The 9,991-nt window shown below is 56.5% G+C and overlaps 1 protein-coding gene across 1 annotated transcript in view; it reads right to left on the bottom strand.

The window, feature by feature from the left end:
* Nucleotides 1-9,991, bottom strand: part of ITPK1 (inositol-tetrakisphosphate 1-kinase) — a 179,191-nt gene that overhangs the window by 9,085 nt on the left and 160,115 nt on the right. Inside the window, exons 7-8 of the mRNA XM_011991748.1 lie at nucleotides 8,981-9,146; nucleotides 3,037-3,104 (exon numbers count right to left, since the gene is read on the bottom strand). Coding sequence (XP_011847138.1) covers nucleotides 3,037-3,104; nucleotides 8,981-9,146 — 234 coding nt within the window. The remainder of the gene's footprint in view (nucleotides 1-3,036; nucleotides 3,105-8,980; nucleotides 9,147-9,991) is intronic.

Raw genomic sequence — 9,991 nt, 5'->3', positions numbered from 1 at the left:
CACGCCCGGGCACCACCCACGCTCTGAGGGACCCACGCCCGGGCACCACCCACGCTCTGAGGGACCCACGCCCGGGCACCACCCACGCTCTGAGGCCTACACTAGCACATCTCCCATCCTGGCACTGCAGGACATGCAGGGCCCCCCTGCTCACAACCTCAAGGCCTTGGTGTCTTATATCCGGAAGAAATACTTTCTAGGGGGCAGGAGTGGCCCGGCTGTGAGAGGCATTCATCCCTTAGCACTTTTCTGTTTTTTTCTTTCTGAGACAGGGCCTTGCTCTGTTGCCCAGGCTACAGTGCAATGGCGAGATCACAACTCACCGCAGCCTTGACCTTCTGGGCTCAAATGATCCTCCCACCTCAGCCTCCCAAGTAGCTGAGACTCCAGGCGAGCAACGCCGTGTGCGGCTCATTTTTGTATTCTGTTTCGGTAGGGATTAAAGGTCTCACCACGTTTCCCAGGCTGGTCTCAAACTCTCGGGCTGAAGCCATCTGCCCGCCTTGGCCTCCCAAAGTATTGGGATTAAAGCCATGAGCCACCACACCCAGCCACTTAGCTCTTCTGAGCCTCCTGGGTCATTCTTGCCAGTGGCGGCCACAGGCCAAGCCTAGTGGGGCAGCTCAGCCACTCGCCCTGCAGCCCGGGGCCCTCACTGAGTCAGAGAGATGCTGGTGGACACCTTGGGGCTGCCCATTCTCTACTGTGTACCCTAAGCCACAACAGAATCCTTCTGGGCCTTGTTTTCTTGCCCCAATAAATGGGGTAATAAAAACATCTCACTGAGAGATTGTGGTGCAGACGGAAGGAGCTGCTGCCTCAGGCTCACAGCACAGGCTCGGTAGTAAGGGAGCTCGGTTCCGGCACTGCCACACGCCCCACGGCACGCCATTTACAAAAGCGCTCTTGGCTTAGCTGTGGAATCTCAGAAATCCTTCTGAAGTTGTCTGGTTATCCAAAACCAAACAGCCATCCTAGGACAAGATAAAGGCACAGAAATCCTGCCTGGGGCCCTCAATGCAAGTGATCCGGTGACATTCTGGAAAGCGAGGAGGTGACAGGGGAGCTGGGAAGGCGTTCACGGGTCCCCAGTGGGCCTCGGCACCCGGTGAGACCATGCCCGTACTGCACACCTGGCACTGCGGTGGGTGCTTCTCACCCAGGAACTCCCTGGACTCTGGAACCCTTCTGGGCCAGGAAGAAGAAACCAAGGCTCAGAGAGGTGACGCGATTCGCCTTAGCTTGGGCCGAGGCAGTCCCGTCAGAGTCTGTGCCCTTACCTAATACCCTAGACTGAATTCCGAAAAGCAAAGGGCGTGTGGGACCCCGCAAGTTAGGTGGGGCTGGGCCCATCCTCAGGGGGCTCCCACAGGGAAGGGAGGGGTGCTTTAAGGCCAGAGGAGGGCTCCCTGCACCAGACTCCCAGGGAGGCCAAGGCAGGACTGGAGGAGCCCCAGGTGGGCAGGGGCAGCTGGCTGTGTCAGGCCAGCCTGCGGGCGTCCAGGAGGGGCTGATGTCCCAGTGGAAAAGGTGGTGCTGACCGCATTTCCCTTTTCTGTTTTTGGAAGTCGTCAGTCCTGGCAGATTCCTGACTAGCAGCCATGCGCTGAGGGGAGGAGGAGGCGACTGCAGACCTCAGAGGTGAAGGGAAGGGCCCTGCAGTGTCTCTAGGCCCACCCCTTCCCGTTTTACAGATGAGGAGATTGAGGCTGAGGTCAACATGTGCTAATCCAAGACAGTGACTTCTGGATGGGTCCCTCTGCCATCATGGCTGCTGGCCCTACCCCTGAGAGGACACTCAGTCTGCAAATGCCAATTCCCCTCCATCACACGGGCTGCCGGGGCCCCCAGAGCAAAGCCACACAGGGAAGAAGCCCTGTGATTCTGAAGCTTAGAAAAGAGCCGTCTCTTGCACAGAACATCTTATAATATGCTCAGCCAGGCACTGAGGCTCTGTTTAAATCTGTTCCCAAAGCCTGACATGTTCCCAGGGGACAAGTGTCAACATCCTGAGGATGGCGATGTTCCCTCTAGGTCCTGCCCACGCCTGTGCTCTGTCTAATGCTCGGCACACTGCTGGCTCCTCAGAGGACCCTGACACCAATGACAGACAGGCTGCCTGGGTTCTGGGGCAGCCCCCCAGGGACACGAGCACTGCCGTTGGAGTGGAGGCTGGCTCGTTGGAGAGGCCAGACCAGGACAGGGAGGAGGACACCAGCAAAGCCCCCCAGAAGAGCAGTACACACGTATCCTCAGAACAGCGGGCTCCCTGGCAGAGGGCTCTGAGTTTAGGGAAGTGGCCGCTGGCTCTCTGGACTTCGGGGAAACAGCAGAGGATAGCCTTTCCTAAACTCTTTGGGGTCAGGTGCTCAGGAATCACTGGTGAGGTCAGAAGTCCTAAATTCCTGGGAGATCCCACTTTGGAATCAGACCTGCTGGGGTCAAATCCTAGCCTTGTGAACGTGAAAAGGTCACTGAGCCTCTCTGATGCCATGAGGCCTGACTGCGACCTGCACTGCAGGGTACCTGGGCTGACACTGGCCACAGTGACACTCACTGAGCAGCCAGGATGCCCACTACCCACAGTGCTGGGGGCAGGGGTGACACTCCTGCCAGCCTCAGGACCACTGCAGGACAAAGGACTGAGATGGTGCTGCCTTCACAGCCTTTTGAAAAATCAGGAACAAGGCAGATGAGATAGCAGTTCTTCCGATTCCTCACGCTGGGATCACGCTGGGAGAAGGGTCAGCACACCTGCGCGGGCAGCTTGCAGTGAGCGGTGTCTCCGCAAGCCCAGCGTGCCCCGCACCTCTCCCTGTGCTGGGCCGGGCTGCAATGACTGCTAGCACGAAGGCTCGAAGCAAGCAGAGGAACAGGGGTCTCTGGAACCTCCCGAAGCCCCTGGCACAGAGGCAAAGGTCTTTCCCACCCTAGCCTGCTGGAGAGCTCGGCCAAGGACCCCATGGCCACAGCAGCCCACACCTAGGCCCAGGGGAGGGCAGTTTCAGGCCAAGCCACCCCAACAGAGGGACCCACCTCCGTCAGGACTGATGACGACTCCGGCTTTGACACGTTGTGGCTGTTGAAGAAGATGGACTCACGGTCTGAAAAAGCGACAGGAAGGAGCCGACGTTAGAACCTCAATGCAGGGACCACACTGCCGCCACCCGACACCAGGGGGCAGCACCACCCCAGGCACACAACACGCGGCCTCGGGCTCTGCAGAGCCCTGGGCTCCAGTGAGCTGGGCACCATCAGGGCCTCTGGTTCACCTTCTCCTCCCACATAAAAGTGACCGATGTAATGAGTCAAAAGACGGTAACCTCTACTACCGTCTCACAGCATCACATCTGCTTTTCCCTGAGGCCCTGTTCCCAAAGTGCCCTGTCACCATACAGGGAAGGTTGGGGGGCGGCGGGAAGGGCCGGGTGGGACAGCTAAACACCTGAATATCACCCCAGAGAGGGCCCAAGGTAAAGCAGTCTCAGTGTTATTTAGGCCAGTGCTCCCAGTCCACTCCCCAGCCCACGGGACTCTCTTTTGGGGAACGTGCTAGAGACATAGGGACAGGCTGCCACCAGCACGTGAGCACTTAAAATACAAAGGGTTCTGGTGGTTCTTAGCGACTTCGGGAAAAAAATAGGAAATCAGAGAACGCAGGCTTCCACAGGATCCATCCAAGAAAGCACACAGCACAATTTCTCTTTGGCACTGGAAGCTGGCACAGAGAGTCTGAAATACCCTCACCCCACGTCTGGCTCCTGCCTGCCTCCCACAACACCCGGCCCGTACAGGCCCACTGGGGACCCGCAGAGGCAGACCAATCCCAAGAACAGTGAAAGTGCAAGTAGATCCCACAGTAGAAACGTCCTTGGGGAGTAAACCAAAGTCACTTGGGGGAACTGTCAGGTCGGTTGGTCAGAAACACGCTCGTAGGCACCGGGAAGCACTGGCACGTGAACGCAAGAGCTGCAGAACCATGAGCCTCAGGCCGAGTTCTGGAAAGGGCTGTCTGTCACCATCCCACGACCTCCCCCAAGGCTGGCACGGGACTGTCCCGGGCCGCCAGCCCCAGCAGCTCCTGGAGTCCTTGCAGGGCAAGGCGTTGTGGCTCCTGCCCCCAGGATGCCATGCACATCCCTAGGACCCAGGCACCTATGTGCGAGGACAGGAGGGCACTGGCTGAGGGGCACTGCATGCCAGGGGCCATGCCAATGGGGCACCTGCTCTGGCTGCCAACAACCCCACCAGCTCCAGGACTCTACAGCGCCACAACAATCATGCATGAGAGAATGATTCAGGTGGAAGCCAAGCGGGCAGGCGCTGAGATGTACCTGGCGTCCTTCCCACTAGCGGGGCACAGAGGCCCCTGGCTGCCCTGGTGTGCCCGACAGTCCTCCTGCCGCTCTGACCAGAGCCAGTCCAGATGGGGGGCATGAAAGATGGTCCTGGGGAGGAGCCTGGGGAAAATAAACACCCCGCAGGACACGCGTCATGAAGCCCCCAGGATCTCTACTCCCAAGGCACCGACAGCCAAGAAGAAGCCTGTGGGGAAGGCGTAAGCCCCATGGGCTTGAGGCTGGAGCAGGCTCGAGCAGCTGGGAGGGGAACACTGCCCACCTGCTCATCCTATAGCCCAGCCTGGCTCAGCCCCTGAGCTCACGGCACCTTCCCACCTATTTCCCTGCAGATCCTCAATAGCAGTTGCCCAGTGGCAGAGAAGGCACAGGGGGAGGAAGGGCCACCAAGCGCAGGTAGACACAGCATAGATCAGGGAGGCTGGGAAGTCTGCAGGAGCCACAAGGAGAACACGTGGGTGCTGAGTGGGTGCCAGGAAGGGCCAGAGCTGGGTATTCAGAGGGGCCGGCCAGTGACTGCTGACCTGGACAGATCATGCAACCCACCAGCTTCTTCTGGTAGGAAGAGCCGGAGTCCAGGCCATTTCAAGAGGGGCTCGTTTCTCCTCCTGGCTAATTCTGTTTCTCTTTTTATTTTTTTGAGACAGAGTCTCACTCTGTTGCCCAGGCTGGAGTGCTGTGGCCCGAGCTTGGCTCACTGCAACCTCCGCCTCCCATGTTCAAGCGATTATCTCGCCTCCTGAGCAGCTGGGATTACAGGCACCCACCACCATGCCTGGCTATTTTTTTGTATCTTCAGTAGAGACGGGGTTTCACCATGTTGGTCAGGCTGGTCTTGAACTCCTGACCTCAGGTGATCTGCCCACCTCAGCCTCCCAAAGTGCTGGGGATATAGGCATGAGCCATCACACCCAGCCCCTCTGGCTAATTCTGACCTAGGAGCTCTGGCCAGAAGACCATTTGGCAGGGCAGTGAGAGATGGCCTGGGCTCAGTTCCTCTCCATGTGCGGTCTGAGCAAGGGTCGGAGGGAGTGGGAGCAGCCTCCCGCGGCTGCCAGTCACCCCGGCGACGATGGAAAGCTGAGGCAAGTGAGAAGGCATCAGGGAAAGAGACCTGGTGGCCAGCTCCAAGACAGCCGTTTCCTCTAATCCACCAGACCAGGGCGCTGCTCCCAGCATGCAGCAGCCCTCCTCATGACAGCACGCTGGATTTCCGGTGCCCCGTGCAGTCTGTTCCTGGACTAGCCCAACAGCACCGGTGGAGAACTACCACCAACATTCTACAGGGAGGGAGGGCAACGAAGGGAAGAACGTGTGCTTTTCTTCTCAACTTATGGATTTAAAAAATAGGTTTAAAAGAAGAATAAATGATAAGATGAGCCCCCAAATATCCCAGCAACTCAGCAGTACAGCCATGAGCTGGGGCCACACTGCATTTAGCCTTATTTGCTTAATCTCCTCTCTCTCGGGAGGCAAATGGGATGGGAAGAATGTGTCCAGTGCTACAGATGGTGACCCAAGTCATCTTCCAGTTGCCATGAGTATCATCTCTGCAGAGGGACCACCTGAGCTGCCCTTTCCAAGTGGCTCCCCTCACCCAGTGGTATCCCAGGACACATTCTCTTTCCCTCAGAACCCCTCATCTCAGGCCACAGCTGACCCTTTTATTATTTCTCTCCTTGTATGCAGTTTCTCCCACCAGAATACAAACTAGAGGGCAGGAAGCTGGGTGCCTATCTAGTCCCTGACTGGATCCCCAGCAGCTCACGCAGGGCTGGGCACATGGTAGGCTTGACAAATGCTGTATCACTGACTATTAAGAGGCTCTGGAGCGGAGCTCAGCAGACTATAGACTGTAAGCCCGGCCACCTGCACTTGCAAATAAAGTTTCATTGGAACACAGCCGTGCCACTCATTCACATATCTACAGCTGCTTTTGCACTACGATGGCAGCATTAAATAATTGTGATGGAGCTGGAAATGTTTATAATTTGGCCTTCTGCAAAAAAGTTTGCTGCCTCCCGCTCTACATGGTAGGAGGTACCACTCATACATGCCTAAGAGAAACAAGACTCAGGCTGGAGAGAATAATGGAAGGAACCTGAATAAAGCTGGGAGCCTGCGCCACGTCCTCAGGGTAAAGATGAACAAGAAATAAACCCACTACATAGAAAGGGAGAGCAAAGGAACTCGCCCATCTCTACCCTGGCACAGGGTGGAGGGAGGGGAACAATCTCTCCGTGAATGCGAACCATGGGCAGAGAACACAAAATGTTCCTGGTGGATGGCACAAGCCACAACCTGACTTCAGCTCCAGCTAAAGCCTCTGCATGGATGCCACTGGCTATAACGCACACTTGATTTCAGACGTCAACACGTGAAAAACAAAAGTGCAGCTGACAGGCAAAGGAGACTGGCAGTTGTAGAGTGAAGGCTTGTCTCCTTGTCTCTATCCCAGGTCCAGAAAAATCCCACTCAAGGAGCCCCCATCCCTGCATGGCCATGGGAAGCTGGGGGACCTGTCATCGGGCAAAGGAAATTGGAAAGCTGGGGTGGGGGCCGGAAAGAGGCCACAGTCCCAAACCCCCTTTTCAGCTGGTCCAGCTTAAAGGGCTGCTGTTGCATTACACTTCTTATCCAGAAAGAGAATATACACGTAGAACCCACGTTAGCTCCCTGGCACCGTGCCCTAGAGATGGGGACACAGAATCCGCTTTGGGGATGCAGAGACACACTAACAGTTACTTAGTTCACGTGAACGGAATAAACACTTCTCCTTTTTAGCTCTGTGTGTTTCTCTACTATTTGGGCTTAGTCTGCTTTCTTTTTTTTTTTTTTTTTTTTTAAGAGGCAAGGTCTTACTGTCACCTAGGCTGGAGTGCAGTGGCACGACCACAGCTCACTGCAACCTTAAACTCCTGGGCTAAAGCGATCCTTCTGCCTCAGCCTCCTTAGTAGCTGGGACTGCAGGTGCACGCCACCATGCCCAGGTAATTTTTTATTTTTTATTTTTTGTAGAGATGGAGTTTCACTATGTTGCCCAGGCTGGTCTCAAATTCCTGGCCTCAAGCAATCTTCCCACCTAGGTCTCTTCAAAGAACTGGGACTATAGGCATGAGCCACCATGTCTGGTCTCCTGGCCTGCATTTTATGGCAAACCGGCAACCTAGAAATGGCCACACGAGAAGACGCACAGGCAAGGAGTCCTCGTCCTCACAGATACAGGACAGGAGCCCGCACTCTGCTGCTAATGGTTCCCAGCGTCGAGACGGAAACTGGCCCAGCATTTTGCAACCAGGAGGAAAAAGGAGAAAACAAAAAAAAAAAACCAGAAAAACCCAGGATGTCCCAAACCCTGAAAATACAGCCTTGAGTCCAGGAGCCACATGCCCAGCTAGGAAGGCCGTCTGCCCTCAGGAGGAAAATGAACACCTGCATGTTTCCAGAGTATCCACGCTCTGTATTGTGTCCATGGAAAGAGAAGAGGCATCTAGGGGAAGAAGGGCTGAGAGGGCGACCACAGCAGCTGCAGCCCCTCCACGCCGGGTGGCACACCAGCCAGGAGGTGTGGACGGCCACAGGCAGTCCCCGGACAAGGGACGCCAAGAGGACACATCTGCTTGCTCAGGTGGAGGTAAAGCAGCTGGCGTCTGAACGCTTCTGATGATGTGGGTTCCCCTTGCTGAAAGAAATGTGCGGCTGATTTGAACAAGCCACAGCAGGGCAGTGAGTGTTCTCCAAGGGGTCCTCCTGGAAAGCTACTTATCCCAAGACACTGCCACTGTTCCAAAGGTTTCCAGAACGTGCCTTGAGATGCCTTCAGAAGCCACTAGAACATTCTTTTGAGCAGCTCCACTGCCAGCAAATCTTTAACTCAGTGTCCGTTTTTAAAATGGCTGAGGCTGGAGAGGGTGGTGAGCAGCTGGTGGAAGGAAGGCCCCTCAGTGCAGCAGGGTCCACAGGCTAATCCCTGGGGAGCTGCTTCTCAGGCCTAGCCACAACAGCTGAGAACGCCCTACGAGACACCCACGGGACCCCTAGACCACCGTCCACTGACTCAAAACCCGCTCACTGGCACAGTAGGAGTCCTGCACCTAAGAAGACCTGTGATCCGGCAGCTGCTGCTTCTAACAGAGCCTAACTCACCCTGGCAGCTACGCAGGCAGCAGCAGGCAACTCTGTCTCAGGCTTCCCCAGGGAAAACGAGACCCAAGGTAAAGACGGCTCAGCGGGAAACAGCAGGCAGCACCTGCCCTCGCCTCCCTGGAAGGCCAATACACGCCATGCTGGCCACACCTGTCCCAGCGTGTTCCTCCGTGAATATCATTATCGTGTGGGTCCTCAGGAAGCGTCCTAGGGACAGAACACTTCTGGATGTGTTCTGGAGTCTATGGTGGTTCAGGTGGGTGGGGTCCCTACATAACCCAGGGAACAGGGACATTTTACTAGTTCCCAAGACCTCTTTATCCACCGTACACAACTCTTTCCATCTTTAGAGCACCTCTCCATCCCACCAAGAACACAGGGTGGCAGGGGCAGTGCCGAAGGACAGACAACTGCTGCCACATCCCAGCTGGGCCCCCGAGTCTCGCTCAGCCCAAGATGGCGAGAGGAGCGGTTACCTGATGTGCCTGCAGAGAAGTTCTTGAGTGAGGGCCTCTGGACCACAGTGTAGGACTCGCCAACCACGAACACCTTGTACAGGACAGCGTTGTGGTTGATGAAATTCTGGACCACGCAGGGGGGCTGGATGGCATTCAGGCCCTCCTGGTTGAACACGATAGCCATCTGGGAAGACAAGGGGTCAAAGGCTCTGTCAGAATCCACCATCCTCTCAACCTCCAACACACAGGTGTGTCACCTGTCCAGAGCACCTCCACCAAGGCCCATTCCTGGTCCCGTGGCATAAGGACTCCCCGAGAGGAGCCTCAACCCAGGGTGAGTGGAGTGGAGCGAAGAACACCTGGGGATGCATCCCTTCTGCCACGGGGTAGGAGGTCCTCCCTCCACTGGGTCTGCCATGTGAGATTGAGCTGGCTGTGAGCTGCACAACTTCTGACAGTGTGGAGTCACTCGTCGCACTGTGGTCCAGGGAAGGGGACCCCTAAGGTTGTGTGCTACTCAACCCTATGACATCCTAAAGGATCCTCCACAAAGACCCGGGAGGAGGGGGAAGGAAACAGATGACTCAGGCACAGGAGTCAGGAGGCCTTGGGTCAAAGCCTGTCTGATGACAACGGCTGCCTCTTGTCGAGCAGCTGTGACAAGCCGGGCTCTGTTCTGAGCACGTACACGTGTTACCTCGTGTCTCCCTTACAATGCGCCTCTGAGGTGAGCATACAACCTTTCACAGATGAGGACGATGAGGCGCTGAGAGATTCAGTGACTGCTGGACCGTGAGCGAGCCCGGGATGGAATCGGGTCTGCACAGTACCCAGCCGCGCCCCTACACACGGAGCCACAGGACACTCGGCAAACAACAGGCCTTTGCGCTTCTGGTCCCCGACTCCTCTAGGGAAAAAGGTCCCCGACAGGAGGATCTGGTAGGGGCTGAGGTAGGGAGTGCACGGGGACAGCTGCCAAAACCCTCTCAGCCCCGGCCAGCACGGGCTCTGCCCAGGGCCTGCTCTGAG

This window comes from Mandrillus leucophaeus, unplaced genomic scaffold, assembly GCF_000951045.1.
Source record: "Mandrillus leucophaeus isolate KB7577 unplaced genomic scaffold, Mleu.le_1.0 Scaffold4, whole genome shotgun sequence".
NCBI classification, from domain to species: Eukaryota; Metazoa; Chordata; class Mammalia; order Primates; family Cercopithecidae; genus Mandrillus; species Mandrillus leucophaeus.
Note: the sequence above shows the minus strand (reverse complement) of the source record. Positions and strands in the feature narration are given on the sequence as shown.